We start from the raw sequence: 27,099 nt of genomic DNA on the forward strand, positions 1-27,099 counted from the left end.
TTTTTTATTCTTCAAGATATATAGCGGAAAATGTAGCATGAAGTCGTTGAGTTGGTGGGAATTTTTCTAAACATGGTTGTTGTATTTCATCCGTTGATTGTTCATAATAGCAGTTATGAGTCACGTGTTTCCTCATTTTTTACTTTTAACATCTAAAAGTGGTGAGATCTTTTTTGCAAATGCCACAGGGTATCATAACTCATCATCGTTCTTCAGTTTCGTTTTTAATTTGTCTCTATTTTTCCTTAAGATCGAATGGCACTACTCTATTTTATTGTCTTAAATTTTCCACTCTCATCGAATGGCACTACTCTCTGCTTTAAGTGGAATAAATACAAGTAAAACCATGACAGTGCAGATCTTGCGAAGATTTTGAGGGTGCGAACATTTTACCCATGTAGCTTCTAATGGATTGAATACGATATACTATTAACCATATATGTTTTTTCTTGGCTTTGCATAGACGGTTTCACCGCCCATTGGTGAACCGGAGGGAGTGGCTTGCGCGTCGGGGTCCCGCCAGATGTAGAGGGTTTAAAGTGGATTTGCGATGGGGCCAGCTCCTTCCGTATTAGGTAGCCGGAAAGCATCCCAAAGAGCGTGCTCCATCCTCTCCTTCCCGTTTTCTTCTTGATTTATGGCGGTTTCTCGTTCTTGATATTATGGCGCCTAAAAGGGAAAAGCCGACTGCGTCGTCGATTACAGAAAGAAATGTCACCCACGCAGCAGGGCAAAGCAGGGCAATGCTTCTACGTCCGGCGATGAGAAGATGGTGTGGCGGCGTTTCATCGGTGTGGGCGGAAAAGGACTGTCCGCTATCTCGGTTCTCACTCATGGCAGGCAAGATACACTCACTCCCTGCTCTTGTTTGCTGGGCTTGATACATCTCTATCTCTCTCACTTTTGAGGGCGTCCGTTCCCGTCCTCCTTTGACCGGCAGCCATCGCCGGTGTGTGATGGTTGTTCGAAGCCCTCTCCACCCTTCAATTGTCTTTGTTTGTTGTTTCCTATTGGGGTTTCTCTATAGTCCGTGGGGTTTATCATTTCAGGCTGGGGTCTTTCATTTAGGCACTGGGCTGGGGTCTTTCATTTAGGCACTGGGCTGGGGTTTTCTTTGAGGTTTTGGTTGGGTTCTTCCGTCGAGGTTGTTGCTGGTTTTTAACATTTGGTTCGCCATTGGGTCGGATGCTTTGGTCACCACTTGGGTCGCCGCTTTCGCTTTTGGTTAGTCCACCGCTTGGGTCCCTGCTGGTTCTGTTGTGGGTCACCGCTTAGGTCGTTGCTGTCGTTCTTACTGGGTCTACCGCCTTCCGTCGTCCCTTAGGTTGCTGTTGGGTCTGCCACTTGTGTCACTCTTGACATCTATCGCTTGGGCATGCCGTTTTGTTGATCTTGCTGCTGAGTCGCGACAACCGCTTCAGATTGCTGCTAGATCGCCATTATCGTCTTTGGGTTTGTTGCTGGGCCGTCACTGTCGAGATCGGCTATTCAAATTCCAACCAGCCCGTCCACAGAGATTGGGTGTTTTGTCAGGTATTGCTGTTGGGTCTCTTCTGGTAACGATTTGGCTGCTGGGTTCTTCCTGTTTCCTTCTTGAATGACAATGCTTTTTATCTATGTGTTTGCAATATCAGCTTTGAACATTAAATTTCTCATGGATGGGGAAGGTGGGCGTTCAAGCTGTTGGGCATTCTGCAACATGCCTGATACTCACGATTTACTGCCTCATTTCTGTTTGGTTTGTTGGTGGTCTCACTGCATAATAGTGCCAACCAGGTCAGCGTGTTTTTATCCTAAAGTGCTACGTTCTATCTTCTGCATGTAGTTTCTTTTCTATACGATTATATGCTATATTTCTATTTTTTGTTTGAATCTAGTCTGGGCATATTGTTTTTTCGTTTAGGTGTCTCTTACTGTTGGACACGTACATCTCATGTTTAGTAAGTCTTGAATAAAGTGGATATTTGGGTGGAGAAGTTATGCAGAAAATTAGTAAAACTTGTTTCATATAAAGGTGAAAAGAAGCTGATGAAATTTGCATGGTGTTCAAACTACATGCGGTAAAACATATTTGGAAATTGAGTCACAAAAGGGAGGTTAAGCCATTTTGTGAAACTAAGTTGCTAAAGCCGATGGAATATTATTTTATCTTGGAATATCCCTGACGGTTCAAATAAAACCATGAAGGGATTGCCCTCAAACACCTGCAGTGGTTGCACTGACACTCTGACAGTACATCTTGCATGTGCAGTTTGTGTTTTTCTCTGTAAGCTAATGGATACAAATTGGTTAATTCATATCCTTCAAGGCTTTTAGACTCATTCTTAGAAATTTTTAGGTGTCTCTGGGCATATTGTTTTTTCTGAATGTAGGTGTTTCTGGGCATATTGTTTTTACGTTCTATCTTCTGCATGTAGTTTCTTTTCTATACGATTATATGCTATATTTCTATTTTTTGTTTGAATCTAGTCTGGGCATATTGTTTTTTCTGAATGTAGGTGTCTCTTACTGTTGGACACGTACATCTCATGTTTAGTAAGTCTTGAATAAAGTGGATATTTGGGTGGAGAAGTTATGCAGAAAATTAGTAAAACTTGTTTCATATAAAGGTGAAAAGAAGCTGATGAAATTTGCATGGTGTTCAAACTACATGCGGTAAAACATATTTGGAAATTGAGTCACAAAAGGGAGGTTAAGCCATTTTGTGAAACTAAGTTGCTAAAGCCGATGGAATATTATTTTATCTTGGAATATCCCTGACGGTTCAAATAAAACCATGAAGGGATTGCCCTCAAACACCTGCAGTGGTTGCACTGACACTCTGACAGTACATCTTGCATGTGCAGTTTGTGTTTTTCTCTGTAAGCTAATGGATACAAATTGGTTAATTCATATCCTTCAAGGCTTTTAGACTCATTCTTAGAAATTTTTAATGTATATTCAACTTCTGTTCAGAATTGTGCATTTTTTATTCTTATTGACACCCATTGCATTAATATATTGGAGGAATGGTATGTTGTCATTGTTGTTTATGGTACTGACTTTATAATGAGATATTGTCAACATGGACAAAAGAAGTGTTGGCTTATCATTTATCAGCTAAAATTAATGCTTATGATACTGGTTATCTTTCCTGAGTAAAAGGAATAATCATCTATTCAATTCTTATATTGTCAATTTTTTTCATAATCACTCATGACCTAAGGTTTTCAAGACTTGGGTTCCCAATTTCTTGGTAGTTTGGTTTTTCTGAAGGCCATATGCATGCTCTCTCTATAGCTACTTGGTATCTCTAATATTAGAGCTTGATTTTTGATATTTAGTTATAGAATTTAATTTGTCGTTGCATGAGGAAGACTGTGTGAAGCATGGCCACTTTTATGGTTTTCTGAATTTTTGATATTTAGTTATAGAATTTAATTTGTCGTTGCATGAGGAAGATTGTGTGAAGCCTGGCCTCTTTTATGGTTTTCTGTTTTTCATTCAACTGGAAAATGTAATTAGATGTTGTTTTAAACATGGTCTAGACTTGGGTTAATATTAGAAAATTCACATCCACATTCAAAATATACATTCGACATCTTAGAGCGGATAAGGTGAGATCTATGTTCCAGCTGGTTGTTCAAAATCTTGAGTCCAACATCCCAGACCGGATCAGGTGAGACCTCTGATCTTGACCGTTTTTTCGAAATCCCAAATCCAACATCCCAAACCGGATTGGATGAGACCTCTAATCTGTATCATATATATATTGAAAATCTTGAATCCAACATCCCAGACCAGATCAGGTGAGACCTCTGATCTCGACCATTGGTCGAAATCCCAAATCCAACATCCCAAACCGGATTGGATGAGACCTCTAATCCGTATCACATATATAAGTTTAAAATCCAACGTCCTAGACCATTTAAAATCAGACTTGTATTTTAAATCTTAGGATGGAATCCCAAATTCCATTTGGCAAGCCGGACTAGATCGGACCTCTCATCTATCTCTTATATCAAAATTTCACATCACGTCTCATATATTCGGTCACATGAAACGGATGGGTGGCTTTTTGATTTCCTGTAAATTCTTTTCACATCCCTTAGGAGTTTTTGAAATCTCTTGAAGAATATTACTTTGTCTATATAGATCATCGAATCTTCTCAATTCCTTGTATTTGATTTAAAATATTTCCTAAATGCTTGTCAAATTCTCGAAGTTTTTCAATGCACTTTTCCATTTTGATGTTTGTTGGTTATAGTGGATTGAATGAATTTTTAAAATGATTTTAAGCGTGGTGTAAAGTAGAGGTTCGAGTTTTAAAGTTCAAAATCCAATCAACTAGACCTCCAATCAGAAGCTTTGGTCTAAATCCTGCATGCAACATGCTAGACCGGATCAGTGCTGACCTCTGATTCAAACATTAGCTCCGAATCCCTAATTCAACACCTCATACCAGATCAGATTAGACCTCTGATCTATTTCTTAGATGCAAACCCTAAATCAAACGTCATAGAACCGATACAAATGGTTTATGAATCTTTGAAATCGTTTCCTGTTTTATAAATCTTTGAAACCACTCTCTAAGTTTTCCAAAATTTTGTAAATTGACTTCAAATTCTTATTATTGATTTTCTTGGAATTTTCTCAATTTCACCAGAGATCTTCAATTTTTTTGGATTTGATTTCGCACTTCTCTTAAATCATTGCTAAATTCTCAAGTTTGTAAATGCACCTTTCAACTTTTAGGTTTCTAAATTCCATTGGATTGTATGTATACTCAAAGCGATTTTAAACATGGTCTAGACTGGGATAATATTTAAAATTCACATCCACATTAAAAATATACATTCGACATCTTAGAGCGGATAAGGTGAGATCTATGTTCCAGCTGGTTGTTCAAAATCTTGAGTCCAACATCCCAGACCGGATCAGGTGAGACCTCTGATCTTGACCGTTTTTTCGAAATCCCAAATCCAACATCCAAACCGGATTGGATGAGACCTCTAATCCGTATCATATATATATTGAAAATCTTGAATCCAACATCCCAGACCAGATCAGGTGAGACCTCTGATCTTGACCATTGGTCGAAATCCCAAATCCAACATCCAAACCGGATTGGATGAGACCTCTAATCCGTATCACATATATAAGTTTAAAATCCAACGTCCTAGACCATTTAAAATCAGACTTGTATTTTAAATCTTAGGTGGAATCCCAAATTCCATTTGGCAAGCCGGACTAGATCGGACCTCTCATCTATCTCTTATATCAAAATTTCACATCACGTCTCATATATTCGGTCCATGAAACGATGGGTGGCTTTTTATTTCCTGTAAATTCTTTTCACATCCCTTAGGAGTTTTTGAAATCACTTGAAGAATATTACTTTGTCTATATAGATCATCGAATCTTCTCAATTCCTTGTATTTGATTTAAAATATTTCCTAAATGCTTGTCAAATTCTCAAGTTTTTCAATGCACTTTCATTTTGATGTTTGTTGGTTATAGTGGATTGAATGAATTTTTAAAATGATTTTAAGCGTGGTGTAAAGTAGAGGTTCGAGTATTAAAGTTCAAAATCCAATCAACTAGACCTCCAATCAGAAGCTTCGAACCCTAAATCAAACGTCATAGAACCGATACAAATGGTTTATGAATCTTTGAAATCGTTTCCTGTTTTATAAATCTTTGAAACCACTCTCTAAGTTTTCCAAAATTTTGTAAATTGACATCAAATTCTTATTATTGATTTTCTTGGAATTTTCTCAATTTCGCCAGAGATCTTCAATTTTTTTGGATTTGATTTCGCACTTCTCTTAAATCATTGCTAAATTCTCAAGTTTGTAAATGCACCTTCAACTTTTAGGTTTCTAAATTCCATTGGATCGTATGTATACTCAAACGATTTTAAACATGGTCTAGACTGGGATAATATTTAAAATTCACATCCACATTAAAATATACATTCGACATCTTAGACGGATAAGGTGAGATCTATGTTCCAGCTGGTTGTTCAAAATCTTGAGTCCAACATCCCAGACCGGATCAGGTGAGACCTCTGATCTTGACCCAGATATGAGACTCTATCGTATTAATTTGTCCAAATCCAACAAATCCAACATCCCAAACAAACCGGATTGGATGAGACCTCTAATCCGTATCACATATATAAGTTTAAAATCCAACGTCCTAGACCATTTAAAATCAGACTTGTATTTTAAATCTTAGGATGGAATCCCAAATTCCATTTGGCAAGCCGGACTAGATCGGACCTCTCATCTATCTCTTATATCAAAATTTCACATCACGTCTCATATATTCGGTCACATGAAACGGATGGGTGGCTTTTTAATTTCCTGTAAATTCTTTTCACATCCCTTAGGAGTTTTTGAAATCACTTGAAGAATATTACTTTGTCTATATAGATCATCGAATCTTCTCAATTCCTTGTATTTGATTTAAAATATTTCCTAAATGCTTGTCAAATTCTCGAAGTTTTTCAATGCACTTTTCATTTTGATGTTTGTTGGTTATAGTGGATTGAATGAATTTTTAAAATGATTTTAAGCGTGGTGTAAAGTAGAGGTTCGAGTTTTAAAGTTCAAAATCCAATCCAACATTTGAGACTGTAGAAAACTAGACCTCCAATCAGAAGCTTTGGTCTAAATCCTGCATGCAACATCCTAGACCGGATCAGTGCTGACCTCTGATCCAAACATTAGCTCTGAATCCCTAATTCAACACCTCATAGCAAATCAGATTAGACCTCTGATCTATTTTTAGATGCAAACCCTAAATCAAACGTCATAGAACCGAAACAAATGGTTTATGAATCTTTGAAATCGTTTCCTGTTTTATAAATCTTTGAAACCACTCTCTAAGTTTTCCAAAATTTTGTAAATTGACATCAAATTCTAATTATTGATTTTCTTGGAATTTTCTCAATTTCACCAGAGATCTTCAATTTTTTTGGATTTGATTTCGCACTTCTCTTAAATCATTGCTAAATTCTCAAGTTTGTAAATGCACCTCTCAACTTTTAGGTTTCTAAATTCCTTTGGATCGTATGTATACTCAAAACGATTTTAAACATGGTCTAGACTTGGGTTAATATTTGAAAATTCACATCCACATTCAAAATATACATTCGACATCCTAGACCGGATAAGGTGAGATCTATGTTCCAGCTGGTTGTTCAAAATCTTGAGTCCAACATCCCAGACCGGATTAGGTGAGACCTCTAATCTTGACCGTTTTTTCGAAATCCCAAATCCAACATCCCAAACCGGATTGGATGAGACCTCTAATCCGTATCATATATATATTCAAAATCTTGAATCCAACATCCCAGACCAGATCAGGTGAGACCTCTGATCTTGACCATTGGTCGAAATCCCAAATCCAACATCCCAAACCGGATTGGATGAGACCTCTAATCCGTATCACATATATAAGTTTAAAATCCAACGTCCTAGACCATTTAAGATGAGACTTCTATTTTAAATCTTAGGATGTTATCCCAAATTCCATTTGGCAATGAGGACTAGATCGGACCTCTCATCTATCTCTTATATCAAAATTTCAAATCCCGTCTCATATATTTGGTCACATGAATCAGATGGGTGGCTTTTTGATTTCCTGTAAATTCTTTTCACATCCCTTAGGAGTTTTTGAAATCACTTGAAGAATATTACTTTGTCTATATAGATCATCGAATCTTCTCAATTCCTTGTATTTGATTTAAAATATTTCCTAAATGCTTGTCAAATTCTCAAAGTTTTTCAATGCACTTTTCCATTTTGATGTTTGTTGGTTATAGTGGATTGAATGAATTTTTAAAATGATTTTAAGCGTGGTGTAAAGTGGAGGTTCGAGTTTAAAATTTCAAAATCCAATCAACTAGACCTCCAATCAGAAGCTTTGGTCTAAATCCTGCATGCAACATGCTAGACCGGATCAGTGCTGACCTCTGATTCAAACATTAGCTCCGAATCCCTAATTCAACACCTCATACCAGATCAGATTAGACATCTGATCTATTTCTTAGATGCAAACCCTAAATCAAACGTCATAGAACCGATACAAATGGTTTATGAATCTTTGAAATCGTTTCCTGTTTTATAAATCTTTGAAACCACTCTCTAAGTTTTCCAAAATTTTGTAAATTGACTTCAAATTCTTATTATTGATTTTCTTGGAATTTTCTCAATTTCACCAGAGATCTTCAATTTTATTGGATTTGATTTCGCACTTCTCTTAAATCATTGCTAAATTCTCAAGTTTGTAAATGTACCTTTCAACTTTTAGGTTTCTAAATTCCATTGGATCGTATGTATACTCGAAACGATTTTAAACGTGGTCTAGACTGGGGCTAATATTTTAAAATTCACATCCACATTAAAAATATACATTCGACATCTTAGACCGGATAAGGTGAGATCTATGTTCCAGCTGGTTGTTCAAAATTTTGAGTCCAACATCCCAGACCGGATCAGGTGAGACCTCTGATCTTGACCGTTTTTTCGAAATTCCAAATCCAACATCCCAAACCGGATTGGATGAGACCTCTAATCCATATCATATATATATTCAAAATCTTGAATCCAACATCCCAGACCAGATCAGGTGAGACCTCTGATCTTGACCATTGGTCGAAATCCCAAATCCAACATCCCAAACCGGATTGGATGAGACCTCTAATCCGTATCACATATATAAGTTTAAAATCCAACGTCCTAGACCATTTAAAATGAGACTTCTATTTTAAATCTTAGGATGTTATCCCAAATTCCATTTGGCAAGCCGGACTAGATCGAACCTCTCATCTATCTCTTATATCAAAATTTCAAATCCCGTCTCATATATTTGGTCACATGAAACGGATGGGTGGCTTTTTGATTTCCTGTAAATTCTTTTAACATCCCTTAGGAGTTTTTGAAATCACTTGAAGAATATTACTTTGTCTATATAGATCATCGAATCTTCTCAATTCCTTGTATTTGATTTAAAATATTTCATAAATGCTTGTCAAATTATCAAAGTTTTTCAATGCACTTTTCCATTTTGATGTTTGTTGGTTATAGTGGATTGAATGAATTTTTAAAATGATTTTAAGCATGGTGTAAAGTGGAGGTTCGAGTTTTAAAGTTCAAAATCCAATCAACTAGACCTCCAATCAGAAGCTTTGGTCTAAATCCTGCATGCAACATGCTAGACCGGATCAGTGCTGACCTCTGATTCAAACATTAGCTCCGAATCCCTAATTCAACACCTCATACCAGATCAGATTAGACCTCTGATCTATTTCTTAGATGCAAACCCTAAATCAAACGTCATAGAACCGATACAAATGGTTTATGAATCTTTGAAATCGTTTCCTGTTTTATAAATCTTTGAAACCACTCTCTAAGTTTTCCAAAATTTTGTAAATTGACTTCAAATTCTTATTATTGATTTTCTTGGAATTTTCTCAATTTCACCAGAGATCTTCAATTTTATTGGATTTGATTTCGCACTTCTCTTAAATCATTGCTAAATTCTCAAGTTTGTAAATGTACCTTTCAACTTTTAGGTTTCTAAATTCCATTGGATCGTATGTATACTCGAAACGATTTTAAACGTGGTCTAGACTGGGGCTAATATTTTAAAATTCACATCCACATTAAAAATATACATTCGACATCTTAGACCGGATAAGGTGAGATCTATGTTCCAGCTGGTTGTTCAAAATTTTGAGTCCAACATCCCAGACCGGATCAGGTGAGACCTCTGATCTTGACCGTTTTTTCGAAATTCCAAATCCAACATCCCAAACCGGATTGGATGAGACCTCTAATCCATATCATATATATATTCAAAATCTTGAATCCAACATCCCTGACCAGATCAGGTGAGACCTCTGATCTTGACCATTGGTCGAAATCCCAAATCCAACATCCCAAACCGGATTGGATGAGACCTCTAATCCGTATCACATATATAAGTTTAAAATCCAACGTCCTAGACCATTTAAAATGAGACTTCTATTTTAAATCTTAGGATGTTATCCCAAATTCCATTTGGCAAGCCGGACTAGATCGAACCTCTCATCTATCTCTTATATCAAAATTTCAAATCCCGTCTCATATATTTGGTCACATGAAACGGATGGGTGGCTTTTTGATTTCCTGTAAATTCTTTTAACATCCCTTAGGAGTTTTTGAAATCACTTGAAGAATATTACTTTGTCTATATAGATCATCGAATCTTCTCAATTCCTTGTATTTGATTTAAAATATTTCCTAAATGCTTGTCAAATTCTCAAAGTTTTTCAATGCACTTTTTCATTTTGATGTTTGTTGGTTATAGTGGATTGAATGAATTTTTCAAATGATTTTAAGCGTGGTGTAAAGTGGAGGTTCGAGTTTTAAAGTTCAAAATCCAATCAACTAGACCTCCAATCAGAAGCTTTGGTCTAAATCCTGCATGCAACATTCTAGACCGGATCAGTGCTGACCTCTGATTCAAACATTAGCTCCGAATCCCTAATTCAACACCTCATACCAGATCAGATTAGACCTCTGATCTATTTCTTAGATGCAAACCCTAAATCAAACGTCATAGAACCGATACAAATGGTTTATGAATCTTTGAAATCGTTTCCTGTTTTATAAATCTTTGAAACCACTCTCTAAGTTTTCCAAAATTTTGTAAATTGACTTCAAATTCTTATTATTGATTTTCTTAGAATTTTCTCAATTTCACCAGAGATCTTCAATTTTTTTGGATTTGATTTGGTACTTCTCTTAAATCATTGCTAAATTCTCAAGTTTGTAAATGCACCTTTCAACTTTTAGGTTTCTAAATTCCATTGGATTGTATGTATACTCAAAGCGATTTTAAACATGGTCTAGACTGGGGTTAATATTTTAAAATTCACATCCAGATTAAAAATATACATTCGACATCTTAGACCGGATAGGGTGAGATCTATGTTCCAGCTGGTTGTTCAAAATCTTGAGTCCAACATCCCAGACCGGATCAGGTGAGACCTCTGATCTTGACCGTTTTTTCGAAATTCCAAATCCAACATCCCAAATCGGATTGGATGAGACCTCTAATCCGTATCATATATATATTCAAAATCTTGAATCCAACATCCCTGACCAGATCAGGTGAGACCTTTGATCTTGACCATTGGTCGAAATCCCAAATCCAACATCCCAAACCGGATTGGATGAGACCTCTAATCCGTATCACATATATAAGTTTAAAATGCAACTTAAAATCAGACTTCTATTCTATAGGTTCCAAAGTTGGATCATCTAATAGCTTAGGCATATATAGCTTAGGCATATATGCAGTGTGTAATGCAGATTTTTTCTCCATTTTGCGGTTTATTTTATTTTCTTTTGGAGTGTTATATAGACTTTCTAACTTTTTCAAATCATTGCGCAGAAAACATAAATTTCTCTTTCTAATAAAAAGTTAGTGCTTTGCTTTGCATATGAATCAATTTTATGTCCATGGTTGGAGTCTTGTGCATGCACACTTCCTCTCCAGTAGATTTCATGCATACATAATTTTGGTTTCAAAGAACTTTGGTAGCTTCTCTCGCTTTCCTTCTACTATATCCCCTACTCTTAGTCATACTATATTATCGTCATTTACATTTCAAGACTTCATATCAGGGGGACTATCAATCACCCTTCCCTCAAACCTTAACGTGTCCTCAAGGTGTCAACTCTGGAAGGCATTGGTGCAGTTAGGGGAGCTTGATAATTTTGGCTGTTTACTTAGTACAAGAGCCGATTGTCCAACTATGAACAGCTTGTTAGAGTCCTTCTTACCATAGCTATAGCTGGAACTATGCGAGACAAAGTAGTTCCAATGGGGAGTCCATCTTACCATAGCTATATCTGGAACTATGCGAGACAAAGTAGTTCCAATGGGGCAGGCTGAACTCTCTAAAGATGCTACCATTGGGTATCAATTTTTTAAAACATGCTTGTGGGTAGAGAAAAAAAAAGACCGGAGAGTCACATTCCTGCTAGCAGTGTTGCATCAATATTACCCCAAGCTTTAAGCTTTTAGGAGGGGTTGCACCTTAAGATCTTTGCAGCCCCAAGCTTTAAGCTTTTAGGAGGGGTTGCACCTTAAGATCTTTGCAGCCCCAAGCTTTAAGCTTTTAGGAGGGGTTGCACCTTAAGATCTTTGCAGCTGTCATGGTAGCTTGAACAGGCAATAGGCATTGTTGATAAAAGGGAGACAGAGTTAAGAATGATCCAGGCAGAATTGGAGAGGGGGCATGTAGGTGACCGAATGGTTACAAGCATTGTATCTGTCGGAGGGGGAACGAGACGGAAGCCTATAATAAATCTGAAAAGAAATGAATGACGCATTCTCTGTGAAAGTAGGATCACATGTTCCTCGGAGTACTAAGCAGGTAGAGGGGCATATATCACAATTTAGGCATTTCCAAACCTTTAAAGATAAGTGAAGAGATTGCTCAGCCTTCAAGAATGATGAGTACCTTTCTTAATCTCCTGAGGCACACCTTGTTGATGACCCATTTCCAACCAGTCACAGAAAACTCGTCTGAAGAGCACTTTGAAGTTAATTTCAAGGTTAGGCTACATGATTCTGGGAAATTTTTGATGTGAGAACCATAAATGTAAAATCTCTTGTTCCTCAAGTTGGCACTATTCTCAACTCTGGGAGGATTCAAGATGCAACCTTCTATGTTCACAATGTAATTTTTGCGTCTTAATTTCAATTGAATTTCAAGTCCTTGTTACAATCAATGATTTAAAATCTTGAGATCTAAAATTTCAAAATTTCACATCACCTGTCGGATTTTAGACATGAGGCAAAAATTTGGTCTTTACAAGCAGATTTTCCTTCTAGACTTCGGATTTCACGGTCGCAATAGCTTACGTTCATGATTCTGGCAAATTTTTGATGTGAGAACCATAAATGTAAAATCTCTTGTTCCTCAAGTTGGCACGATTCTCAACTCTGGGAGGATTCAAGATGCAACCTTCTATGTTCACAATGTAATTTTTGGGTCTTAATTTCAATTGAATTTCAAGTCCTTGTTACAATCAATGATTTAAAATCTTGAGATCTAAAATTTCAAAATTTCACATCACCTGTCGGATTTTAGACATGAGGCAATCAGTTGCCTTCATGTCTGTAAGGGAGCATTTGGTTGTATTTGATCTAAAATTCTAAAGGTTTTGAGAACTGTGAATTTAATATCAGACTTCCCCCCTCCAATCTTGCATCACACCTTTTCTTAATATCAAAGTATTTCAAGTTGAATCTAGTTTGATGAATCATGGATTTTACAAGAAATCTTATCACATCAGCAAAGACATGCAACATTAAATCCACGTCACATTCATGAATTTCAAATATGAATTATCAGATGCCCCAAAGTTGATGCATGGATAGCTTTAAGCCAATTACACATGTTTTTGTTGACTTTCTGTGTTTTTCTTGAGACGATGCTTCTCATCCTCCATAGCATGACCCAAGCCCCTGCTCTTCTAGTTAAGAAAATTTTCCCTTTATTTATGTACCTTTTTTACAACCAATTTTTCTTTTTTTTAAAAAAAAAAACCTTTCTTTTTCTTGTTATTTCGAAAGGATGCATGCACATATGGACCAAAGTGTAGCGTCCTACGTCCTATCTGACTATTTCTTAATTTCTTCTTGAATCTGGGCAGCTAATTTCCCTTCTCTTTCGTTATCTTCTTTTTCGAGATTTGGTTTGACATTATCAATTAGTTTAGATTAAGTGGTGCTGTTGGTTTTGCATTTTGAGATGAGGTCTACTTAACTTTGCGATGTTTTGATTATCAAGTTTTGCAGAAAAAGTAACAGAGAACAAACAAACAGAGTAACTCATTGCCCAACAGAAAAAAAATATACTAGTCCGCAAAAATAACTAGGAATTGAGCTTCTCCATGCTCGGGCCGAAGGTTCACTACAATAGACATTAGATCTAGAACGGGCCCGTCCTAAATCCAGCTATTAGAAGTTCTTACACTTCTGAAAACACCGCTGTTCACCATAAATCCTTGCGGCATCTTTCTTTCGTTTCTTTTCGAACCCTAAATCCTCCGCTGTCTCTCTCTCCCCCCCCCTTACACTCCATTGCTTGCCCTCTCTCACGATCAATCGTCACAACTCCCTCTCTTTCTCAAATCTAGATTTCTATCTCGATGAAACAATTTTTTTTCCAACAAAGATTTGCTTCACTAAATGCCAAGCAGAATCAGATTCACAAGATTGAGGTAATGTGGCTCAAACTTGCCTATTTTCTGTTTCTTTCTAATCTCCTCTCTATCTCAATTACCGGTAACTTTACATTTGATTCACGGAGTTCGGTGTAATGGTTGGGTTTTTGTTATTTCATTCACGAATCTTTTCTGGTTCTGAATTTGTGTTTTTTCATTTTCGTCGTCTCCTTTCTGGCATTTATCCAGATTGACCGAAATTAGCTGCAGAACCACGTCGCATCTGTCTATTTGCTTTATAACAAGAACTTGGGATCATTATTTCAAATTAAATTGAATGGATGCCGATGTTTGGAATGGCAATATGGTTTCCAGAATGAAAGTGCAAATCGATAACGCAAACGGTGCAAATGGTGTATGTAGAAACACGAACCACACAGAGAGAAAGTGGAGAACGAACACACAATCTACGTGGAAAACCTCAGAAAGAGGTGAAAAACCACGGGGAGGCTCTGACCTAGGGGCACACCGCAACCCTAGGAGAGAGAAAATTATATTTCACTTAATTCAACACTAAACACAAGTGACAATATAAAGAGGGAGAGAGGAGAAGCCGCCTAGGGTACCGAGCCCACCTCGGTACCCGCACCCCATAGAACCGGGTCCAGGAATGGATCCGGTTCCCACAGCAACATATTCTAACACTCCCCCTCAAGCTTAGCATACATGTCAAACATGCCAAGCTTGCTAACATTCTTTTCGAATGAAGAAGTACAAAGCCCTTTAGTTAGGACGTCTGCAACTTGATCTTCAGACTTCATATATGGCAGAATCAGCTCCTTTGAGTCAATGCGTTCCCGGATAAAATGACGGTCAATCTCCACATGTTTGGTCCTGTCATGTAGAACTGGATTATTGGCAAGATTAATCGCAGACTTGTTGTCACAGTACATCTTCATTTTATCTCCCAGTTCCACACCAATATCAGTCAAAAGAATCTTCAGCCACAGCATCTCTGTAACCCCCATTGCAACAGCCCTGTACTCAGCCTCCGCACTAGACCTCGAACATACTTCTTGCCTCTTACTTCTCCAAACAACTAGGTTACCTCCAAGAAAGATACAATACCCTGTAGTAGACCTCCTTGTGTCAGTGCAACCTGCCCAATCTGCATCTGAGTAGCCCTCAATGGTAAGTTTGTCCTGTCGAGTATACAACAGTCCTTTTCCTGGGTCATTCTTTAGATATCCCAGCACTCTTTCTGCACTCTTCCAGTGACAATCCGTGGGAGCATGCATAAATTGACTTAGCACATTTACTGCATACGTGATATCAGGGCGAGTTAGAGTAAGATAGATAAGCTTACCTACTAGCCTCTGATATCGCCCTTTTCCTTCCTCATCCAGAATAGTGCCCGTCTTGATACTTATCTTAGTTCCCGACTCTATAGGAGTAAGATAGGGCCTACAACCAAGTTTGCCTGTCTCCTTTAGTAAGTCAAGAGTGTACTTCCTTTGATTCATAACCAGCCCTGTCTCTGATCGAGCAATCTCTATCCCCAGAAAGTATCTCAGCTTACCCAGATCCTTGAGGTCGAATTCCTTAGCTAATCTCTCCTTCATCTTTCTGTTTTCTTCTTCGTCACTGCCAGTGACAATCATATCATCAACGTAGACAAGGAGAAGACTCACCAGACCACCTCTCTGCTTTATGAATAGGGTATGATCTCCATTTCCTTGCTTGTACCCAGTAGACTTCATAACGATCCTTAGTCTCTCAAACCAAGCTCTAGGCGACTGCTTCAAGCCATACAAAGCTTTCTTGAGGTGACAACATTTTCCCTCTTGAACATACCCGGGAGGCATGCTCATATAGACTTCTTCCTCCAGATGGCCGTTCAAGAACGCATTTTTAACATCAAGCTGGTCCATGCGCCACTTCCTGTGCACAGCAAGAGCAAGAATAACCCTCACGGTCTTCAACTTTGCAACAGGGGCAAAGGTCTCAAGATAGTCGATTCCATACTTCTGACTGAACCCCTTTGCAACCAAACGAGCTTTATATCGATCTACAGTGCCATCAGGTTTGTACTTCACGTTGTAAACCCACTTAGAGCCAACTAGGTGTGTCCCCTTAGGAATATCAACAACTTCCCATGTTTTGTTCTTAGCTAACGCACCCATCTCCTCTGTCATAGCATGTAACCACTTGGGATCATCCTTAGCATCATCCACCGACCTGGGAATAACAACTTTGGATAAGGTTGTGATAAAACATTTGTAATTTGTACTGAGCTTAGCATAAGAAACAAATCTCTGAATAGGGTGAGAAGTACATGACCTGGTGCCTTTGCGCACAGCAATGGGGAGCTCTTCATTCGATGGACTTGGGTCATCCGGGGAGATCACAGGATTGGGATTGGTTCTATCCTCATCACCAACATCTTCCACTGTAGCTTTCTCCTTTCTGACATAAACCTGGCCAAACAAGTGATCCCGGGCAACAATGGGCTGAGCATCCACCGTGACCCCTTCCATATGGCTGCCCTTCTCATTACTGACCGTGACCGTGTCAATCACACTGGGACTAACCTTGTAATCCAAAAACTCCATAAACTGAATTAGCTGATTAGAGGAATACTCTTCCCCTTTGTTCCCAAGACACTCCCCCTGAAGAGGATTCACCGAAAAATACGACTCATGTTCATGAAATGTGACATCCCTCGAAACATACACTTTGGAAGTAGTGGGATCCACACATTTATACCCCTTCTGAGTGGAAGAGTACCCCAGGAAAACTCCTTTAATAGACCGGGGATCAAGTTTTTTGAGAGTAGGGCTATGATTATGCACAAAACAACTGCACCCAAAGACACGAGGAGTAAGAGGCCACAGGGTAGAATAAGGAGACTGACCATCCAACACCCTAGTAGGCATACGGTTAATGAGATGTGCACTAGTGAGAAGTGCATCACCCCAATACCGCTTCGGGACATGACGTTGGAACATAATGGCCCGGGTAACATTCAATAGATGACGATTTTTACGTTCAGCTATACCATTTTGAGGAGGGGTATAACTACAAGAGGTTTCATGAACAATCCCCTTGCCTTTCAAGAATTCATCAAGGGATTGGGAGACATATTCCCTTGCATTATCCGTACGGAAAGCTTGAACAGTAGTATGGAATTGAGTCTCAACAAAGGCAACAAAGTTTTTCACAACTGCTGGAACCTCACTACGTTCTCGCAACAAGTACACGAACGTACATCTAGAGTAATCATCAATAAGCGTCAAAAAATAGTGACAACCACCACACGTGGGTACTCCAGAAGGACCCCAAACATCGGAATGAACTAAGGCAAACGGATGAGTGGTTTTATTCAAAGAAATAGGGTACGAAGCCCTGACATGTTTAGCCAATTGACACACTTCACAAGCGAAGGAGTCAATTGAGACAGAAGCAAACAAATGAGGAAACAACTTCTTTATTAACTGGAAGGGTAGATGTCCAAGACGCTCGTGCCATCGCAGAACAGTAGATCTATCGTTCACACCAGACAAGTGACCACTCGTGGCAGAAATCAATGCTGAAGCAACTTGTACCGGCAGCCTGTAGAGCCCATCAGTAACCGAACCAATCCCAATCTTCTTCCCCGTCACCAAGTCCTGCAGGGAACAATGATCAGCAGAGAAAATCAGATTACAGTTTAATTCTTTAGTAATACTGCTGACAGAGAGTAAGTTCACAGGAATATTTGGAACATGCAGGGCATTGTGGAGACGGTATTTGTTCAACAGGGACAAGCTCCCTTTCCCAGCCACAGAGATAGAAGACCCATCTGCCATAGACACGCGTTGCTTGCCAGAAGAAAGTTGATATTCTTGAAAGAGTTTAGAGTCCCCTGTCATGTGGTGAGTGGCTCCACTATCAACAATCCAATCACCAAGAGAAGGGTTACCTTGATCAGTCGAGGCAACGAGAGCTTGGGCTAGCTGAGCCCCTTCAGACGTGGAGGACTCCTCAGGGGTAGTAGATAGACGGCTGATGTATGCCTGTAGCTCCTTGAGTTGAGCAGGGGACAACTTGGACTTTGCACCACTAGAAGAATTGCTCTGACTGGAATCAGACACAGAAGGGCTACGCTTGCCAGAGGGAGGACGACCTCTGACCAGTCTCTTCTCGGGATGAAGATCCCAACAGAAATCCACCGAATGCCCCAACTTGTGGCAATGAGTGCAATGTCGGGCAGGACGCTGCCCAGTCCCTGAGGCACGGCTGACAAAGGCAGAAGGACCATGACCGGTGTCAAGATGCATCACCTGGCGACGTTGTTCTTCAGACTCAACACGAGCATATACTTCCTCTATCCCCGGAATCTCATCACCATTAAGAATCTGGCTACGAATAGACTCAAATTCATCCCGCAGGCCTCCCAGAAACAGAAACGTACGGTCCATCCATTCCTTTTCCCAGTAGAGGGAATGATCTGAACCGCATGTCCACTCATCAGTCACATGATAATCTAACTCCTCCCACTTGGTCTTCAGGGCAGCATAGAAGGCAGCAACAGACAAATCACCCTGTGTCAGAGAGTAAATACTGCGTTTAATCTGATAGGTGCGCAAATGTCTCTTCTTGCGACCATACATCTTTGCAAGCACAGTCCACATATCAAAAGAGGTCGGCTTCCGCAGAATGAGGGGCTGAATATCGGATGACACGGAGCTGATAATCCACACCTTCACTTGGCTGTCCTCCAACGCCCACGTCGCCCATTGAGGATCAGATTTGATGGGCGCAGGTTTGTCGCCAGTGATGTAAGAGAGACGCCCACGGCTAGTAATCCCAATCTCGAGAGCGGCAGACCAAGATAGGTAATTGTCCTTGGTCAGACGGATGGAGGTGACCTGGATCGGCACGTTCTCAGTCTTGGAGGCGCTGCCCGTGTCAAGAACGGCATCTTTTTGAGTCCCCATCGCTTCTGCCATCACAAACTAGCACACAGCAACAAGAGGCACAGCAGCGGGAATGAGGCAACGGCGTCGGGAAGGAGGCAGCGGCGACGGCGGCGGGAATGAGGCAGAGGCAACGTAAAGCAGGCGACGGCGCAACACAGAGGCCACCCACGGTGGCAGAAACAAAGAACAGGACGAACGGAGGACCGCGGAGGCGTAACAGAGGGCGGCGGAACAGAGGACGGCGGCGGCGGAACAGAGGACGGCGGCGGCGGAACAAAGGACAGCGGCGGCAAAGCAGGGCGACGTCACACGGGCAGCAGCGGCGCCGGAACTTCAACGGCGTCGGGCGACGAAAAAACTTGACGATCCTCGGAAAAAACGCTTCTCCAACTCCGCTGGCTCTGATACCATGTAGAAACACGAACCACACAGAGAGAAAGTGGAGAACGAACACACAATCTACGTGGAAAACCTCAGAAAGAGGTGAAAAACCACGGGGAGGCTCTGACCTAGGGGCACACCGCAACCCTAGGAGAGAGAAAATTATATTTCACTTAATTCAACACTAAACACAAGTGACAATATAAAGAGGGAGAGAGGAGAAGCCGCCTAGGGTACCGAGCCCGCCTCGATACCCGCGCCCCATAGAACCGGGTCCAGGAATGGATCCGGTTCCCACAGCAACATATTCTAACAGTGTATATGGCATAGTATGTTTGTGCACAATTGGCCTTTTGTTAACGGCGGTTGGTTTCCTCGAATTAAAATTTGTCAATTCCTGTTATCAGCCTATCAATTCCATATATGTACTTCCGATTGTTCAAACGACAAAGATGTGGGAGGATTTGGGGATAGACACCGATGTAGATGAAGATGATGAAGGTCGAGGTTCCGAGATGCTATGATGGAAGAAAGAAGAACATCGACAATCCCTTTCTCGTTGGTTGAATTTCCAAGGTACGACCCCATGACACATTGCCTTTCCAGTTCTGTAGCCTGTAGGTTTCTATGTATCGTCTCGCTCTCGTTCTCTGTTAGCGTCTGTGTCTAATCTTTCATCCATTGGAAGGGCCTGGTTAGGTCTTTCAAATGCGACACGTGGTGTGTATGTTGGAAGCTGTGCGTCCCTTGAAAAGCTAGAACTCCTAAGGGTTCCGATCTCTCATCTGTGCGCATTGGCGCGATCGTTAAGCTTTCTGAAGGATGTATGGTTGTTTGTTGCACAAAATTGCAGCGGATATTTGTCTCCTACACTTTTTTGCAATGAAATATGCTCTCCTTCTGTCAACCAGCTGCAATATAGATTTCTTCGCTGAAGCCTTCCTTCTGTTTTTCTTTATTCTTTTTTTTTTCTCTCTACATTCTTATGTGCCACTAATTGTATTAGATATAACATGTTAACGAGTTAGAGTATATTCTTTATCCCTCTAACTCGGCTTGTGAACATCTCTACTAATAACTCATACTTGAAGTCAAAACCAATTCAGCATAAGTAGCTTATCATCATCAAACCATTCATGTGACACGCACACGCACATCGAAGCTTGACCACCAAGAACAATCCAAGATGCCCGCCCTTCAAAGCTGTTTATCACCCTTAAACTTGCCCTGTTGATGTCCAAGATGCTCATCTGCCAACCAACAAATTGTCCAATTCACTTGATGTTCTTTAAAGTTTTTAAGGTTGAATGTTAAGCTTCCTGAAAGACATTTATTACGCATTTAAAGCGGAAGGTAAAATATAGGCTGACTTCACCTAAACTGACACAGAACTTCCAGGGTATATTTGGGTCTATATTTGTTATTAAAGATTTCATAGAAGTTCAAATTTGATGAGTAAGTTATTTGAAGATTCCAAGGAGTAATCATGCATAATAAGAACTTATTTATTTCGATAACTATTAAGTACTGAGAGGAATTTTACTGGTCATTCAGATTCTTCTAATGATCTTTGCATACGTAGTAGCATAGGCAGCATTTACTTGTTATGGATGTTCATGGAGGGAATTTTTTCCTATTTTTTATATGCAACTTTGAACCTAACCTACATTATGCAATTTGGCAACGTTTCAAGCGTGTCTTGAATATCAACCAAATTCTGTTGATTGATGATGAACCACATCTCAATCAACTATCAGGAACAAGAACCCGTTCAGATTCAGTTGCATTTGTTTTCAACTTTTTCAATTCATGAACCTCTGTTTACAATGACAAGGTTTTTTTTTATATATATATATTAAATTGTTTGTTTAATGTTTAACTTTTTAATTAAGAAATCTCTTGTTTTTGTAATTTTGAAATCATAGATCAAGGTAAACTACGTATTCTATTTATCCATTTGATAGATGATGCATTGACTTTGGTCATGTGACGTTTCCTGTACCATAGTCGCTTCTAGATCCATGTGCAGCTCTGTAATGGAAGCTCTCTGATCATTCGTAGTTATATGTTATTTATAACATTGACGGAAGATGAAGTTGGAAGGATGCATGAGAGTTTACCATTGATCTTGTTTCATAATTCATTCACATTAACTCGTGGATAATGTTGCTCTTGGTAAGTTTCTGGCTTTGATTTTGAAAAAAAACTGTTAGTCCATAAGTTGACGATGCTCATTGAATAGGCCACCATAATCCAATTGATGCAGCTAGTTGTGTTCGGCCATAATATGTCTTCAAACCATCGATTATGTTGGTGGTTCTATTTCGATTGAGACATTCTAAAATCAATAGTAGTGCAACTTCCATTTCTTTGATTGTGGTTGCTATTGCTGTATTTTGCTTATCAATGATGGGCTTTTGGCCCAGACTGAGTCTTAGAGATGTGTACAAAAGGGATTGAAAATCTGGGTGGTTAAGTTTGCTGGAGACTTACTTAATCCTTATTAGGTTTCCTAGCAGAACTTCGTTCATGAGGTTTGTGCATACATAGTAACATAAACCAGAAGGGAAGAGGGAATCATCTGAACTAGTTTGGTTGAGAGCAAGGCTTGTATTCTTTAGTGAGTTCTTAGTTCACATTCTGTTCAAATATTAGACATACTCATGTTGGTCTCTATAAAAACCTCTCTGGTTCATGGTCACTATATGTTTGGTTTGATATCCATAATTTGTCTGTTGCAAGGGACCTTTTCTGTTTCGTAGAGGGGAATTTAAGGGAATCAATTTTGAGGGAGTTTTTTCATGCAAACACCAAGATGCTTCTGGACAGCAATATGAAGAATGGCAAATGATGTAGCTGCCAAAGGTGAATGGTGGTTGTTGTTGGATTGCTCGTGCACACTTCAGAAGCAAGTCCCAACTTCCATTGGTTGCGGAATGATCAGGTGCAATACCACAGGCATCAAACTGAGGTCGATTCCTCAAAACATTTCCTTCATTTATGTGCAATCATATTACGAGAAACACCCGCAGAAAATCCCACGTTCGACATGAATTCCTCCAAGCGCTTTGCATTTGTCAGCTAGAGGTAGAGGTAACTGATCATGATTCTACATACTTAAATAAACATAATTTCAATGCTAAACGAAATTGAACAATTGAAATAGGAAATAATGTGGACTGCAGTTTTCGAACAATGAAGCCAATTAGAATGACAAACTATCCGATATTAGGAAGTCTGAGTATGAAAGAGTGCACTAGTGCACAGTGCAGAAATCAACATGTCAAGTTGATTTTTCATAAACAGTTTATTAAACAGATAAATGTGTTTTAGCATCAAAGATATATGTGTTAAATTACCAGAGAGAGAGAGAGAGAAGAGAGGTAGGCTGGCAGCCTGGCACCTTAGGTGCACGCTTCACGGACTGGGGCGTGCGTTCCAAATAACACCGGCTGTATTTTCAGCCGGTTTGCATGATTAGTTTTAATAACGTATACCGGTGGCTAATATCACCGTTATAGGTCTACAGCGGTGAACACTTCCAACGGCGACGACCAGCACCGGTAAAAGTATGATTTAGCGGGGGAAAGTATCATCGGTATAAGAAAGTATAGCGTCGAAAAAACGCACCGGTATAGACAAATACCGGTAGTCTTCGTCGCCGCTATTGAGCTATAACGGTGGTTTTTTGCCAAGCATGTCTTCCGTTGTTGTTTAACAAGAATCAGCTTGAATTTGAAGTGCTTCGTTTACCTTTTGTTTTATATATAATTCAAGCTGTTAAATACAAGATTCCCATACCTTCAAATATGCCTATTACCGTTCAAATTTGATGTAAGTTCTGGTAATTATATTTTTTCACATTCACGAGACATGACGGCATGGGTCTGTCAGTTTTGTTTAGAAATCAGGGAAGTCTTTGGGATCATTTACAGGTGTGCCGAGACATTTAAAGAAATTTAGTACAGGTTGCATCTCAATTGAATCAGCAGAAAAGAAACGTTGCATCTGGTATTTAATTGATTGTGGGAGTGCAGATCTGTCTGAAGTAATTGCACTGACGTTCAAGTGAAATTAAGCAGATAGTTAAATAACAAATGAATAAACGAGCCTTGTATAACACTACATCTTCAGCCCAAAGAGGACTGGTGTAAAATCTTGTCTTCAAAAGCAGATTTTCCAATTATATTTGTTGTTCTCGACTTCAGACTTGAGGGTCTCATTAGTTTACATTCATGATTCTGTCAAATTGTTGATGTGAGAACAATATACGTAAAATCTCTTGCTTATGAAGTTCGCATGAGTCTCAACTCAGGGGAGATTTGAGATGCAACCCTGTATATTCAGAATGCAATTTATGCATCTTTACTGGTGCTGCCGTACTTTCTTCTGCTGAATCTACTGTCATATGTTAGTTCGGTTGATACTGGTGTGAGGTGCAATAAGAAGAGCGTTGTCAATATGGTTACTGGGGATGCTGCGAGGTGATCAAGTTTCTAAGACTAATCAGTCACGCTCGAAAGCGTCAAGCACACAAGTAGGATCATTGCTGACCAGACTGGACTTCAATTGTTGTATAGTGGCATTCCGATTCGAGATTGAAGGCATTTCAAAGGTACCGTTTGCTTCATGAATGGAACCTGTTATCTGGATCTGCACATGGCAGGCAGATCAAATATTAAACGAACTCTTACTCTGGGATTATTTGAATGGAAAGAGTAAGTTTTGCACAATATTCATCATGTGACTAATATAGGTTCAATTTTTATCTTCAAAATCAACAGTTGTGAACTTGACAAAACTTGTAGGACGTGCTTCTCGCTTGTTATATTATCAATTGCTTAGACCGTTTTTGTTTATAAAATAGACATGATAACTAACTTTAGGACTTATTATGGACAGAAAGCTGTCCTTTTTTGGTTTTCTTAACTTGTTTGATCTGTAAAATTTAATTTAGTGTATTGGTCAGTCGCTGTCTTTCTCAGCTTCCAATATTTGACTTAAAAAACCAATTACTTGACCTTAATTCTCATTGTTTTACATTTAAATCATGTCTAGTACAGCACCTAATTGTGATTGCAACAAAGGCATGAGAACAGAGGCAAGAGAAACAAACCAAACAGGAATATGTCGAGGCTTCTGTTGGGCATGTATTCATTGACCAAAATCCTCTCTTCTCTTCCCTTCCTCTTCAATACAACAGCCTATAAGCTGGCTTTGCTATTAACCTCACTTCATTCATAAGCTCCATAGACAGCTAATTCCTGCATACCCTTTCAATCACAAAATGTAAACTTATTATCTGTTTTTCTTTTTCGTCAATGACTGGAAATCCAACAAGCAGATTGTCCACTAGAAGCACTTGAATTCTTATAAGCCTCAAATAGCCTGTGTGAGACAATGTCATCATGCCTTTGAGAAGTCCACTATTTATCACCCTTTATGCCATTTTCAGTAGTGGATTAATCTGATTTCTGCCAATTTTTTAATCTGACTCTACTTATAAACCAAAAGGCTCAAATCTAAAAGTGATCAGGAAAGAAAAATTCAAAATCCGACAATCTCTTAGGTCTCTCTAATTTCTAACAAACTTAAAGTAATATAAAAACTGTTGATTTGGATTCATATAGAATCCAATCCAATTTGTCGGATTTTGACAAATTCTTTTAACCTATATTTTAAATCTTGTGAGTTTTTCTAGGAATTCGATTTCCGAGAACCATCCGCGCACGGTATCTGGCGACACATGCCAGACGATCATAAATAATGGAGCACAAATTATATCTATATATATATACACAAACACACATGTAAAGAAGTGTGGGAGAGAGAGAGAGAGAGAGAGAGAGAGAGAGTGAGAGAGGGATATAAGTGATAGTTTGTATGCAGAACCGAAGCCACCTTGTATAAGCTTATTGATTGGAAGAAATTTTTGGTTGCTGCCATGATAAGTTGTAGGTCAAATAGTGCCAGCTCCAAGCTTTCGCTCTTTTTATTTTTTCCCACACTGAATATTAGCAGGATGGCGTGCTTTTTTTTAATGAATCTATGCCCACCTCAAACCAATGTAATTTCAGTGAGAAGCATGAAAGTTCTAGCACATTGAATTTCTTCGTTCCAGAAGAGACCTCCTCTTACCATGCATCACAGTAGTGCATTTTTTTACTTTGCATTGCTTCTTTGTTTTAATGACATGATAATACACAGTTTTTATGCTCACAAGAGCTGATTATCAAATGAATAATCCGCCATTTCATTTCAGAATTTGATAATTTAAAGTCACAAAACCGCAGTATTTTAAAAATAAACTAAAAAAACGCCAGATTTTAATTTGCAACGCGTTTTTTAAAAAAACGGTCCGCTCGAAAAAAAACGCGTTTTCTTCGCGTCTTCTTTTACGCTTCTTTCGTTTGAGGCTGACGGTGGCATCATTTGTAATTTTAAAAAACATTTAATGGTAGATGCGGAATAAATTTTATAAAACCTTGAAGGGCATTTTAGGGTTTTAGAGTTTTGCAAATTTCCGACTTCCAACAGCCGAAACAGGAAAACTCGTCGGCATTTTAGGGTTTTGCAAATTTCCGACTTCCAACTCGCCATTCCGATGGAATGACTCACCGGCGTTTCTCCCTTGACCGATTTCCTGTGAGCGGCAACCACAAAGGTGGTACTTGCCGTCGGACCGGTGCTTTTTCCGGCACCCAGCAGATCTCCGACCGGCGAGAAGCAGCCACAGCGGTAGGATTCGATTACAAACGATGGATGTCGCGGTCTATTTTAATGAATTTCAGTCTGTTTGTGTTGGATCTTTTAGTTTATTGTTCCTTGGCTTTTTTTTTTGTTGTTTTGGTTTTTTTTTTAAGCTATGCTTCTGTCCCGTCAGATTCTCTGTCCGTTAGAAACTCTTCGGTTTTTGTTTTTGAATTTTCCTTGCCGTGGAATGGATAACGGGTTACGTGTATTTCTGATTTTTTTTTTTTTGTTTCTGTGGAATCCATGTTTTGTGCGTAGCTCTTCCGCTGAAGACTGGTTTCAGTTTCCTTTTGTGTTTGATGGCCTGGAGTTTTTGATTCCAGAATTGAAAAGACTTGTTTGATGAAATGATAATTAAAAATCTGGAATTCAATTACTGTTGGATATCAGCAGCACACAAATGCAGCCATTCCATCCCAAGTGGAGCATCTTCATCAGATCAGTTGAACTTATTGTAGGCTTTGATCCGTGCACCAGCTTCCTTAACAAAGGCTTCCGATCAAATGACAAATTAGAATCTATTTTTGAGTTTCGTCATCTGCAAGTTTTTCAACTGAAAAGTGATGCTTCATTTTAGATGGTAAAGAATGAGAATGGGTTGGTCGTGTTGCCCAAATAACTAATTGAACTGTGGTCCAGCAGAGAGAGAGAGATATGACAAAAATAACAGTGAGTACACCAACAATAATCACGATAGAAAGGAATGAATTCCAAGGTTCATAAAAAACATAAATTTATGCTCATTAACATCTAAAGCAGTTTTCGGGTTATCTGATAACACTTGGAAAGGC

General features: G+C 39.1%; 1 protein-coding gene across 13 annotated transcripts in view; it reads left to right on the plus strand.

Moving 5' to 3' along the window:
* The first annotated feature begins 482 nt into the window (after positions 1–482).
* Positions 483–27,099, plus strand: part of LOC116245638 (sphingoid long-chain bases kinase 2, mitochondrial-like) — a 96,721-nt gene continuing 70,104 nt past the window's right edge. For 3 of the 13 annotated variants that reach the window (XR_007573331.1, XR_007573336.1, XM_050077720.1), the window contains exons 1-2: positions 847–1,533; positions 1,635–1,776. Coding sequence is in view for 7 of the 13 variants with exons in the window: in XM_031617112.2 (XP_031472972.1) it covers positions 770–840; positions 1,325–1,533; positions 1,635–1,776; positions 22,298–22,406 (531 nt within the window). In the remaining 6 variants the exon portion in view is untranslated. The other 10 variants (XR_007573314.1, XR_007573316.1, XM_031617112.2 and 7 more) reach the window with 10 other exon arrangements.

Source organism: Nymphaea colorata, chromosome 1 (genome assembly GCF_008831285.2).
Source record: "Nymphaea colorata isolate Beijing-Zhang1983 chromosome 1, ASM883128v2, whole genome shotgun sequence".
NCBI lineage: Eukaryota > Viridiplantae > Streptophyta > Magnoliopsida > Nymphaeales > Nymphaeaceae > Nymphaea > Nymphaea colorata.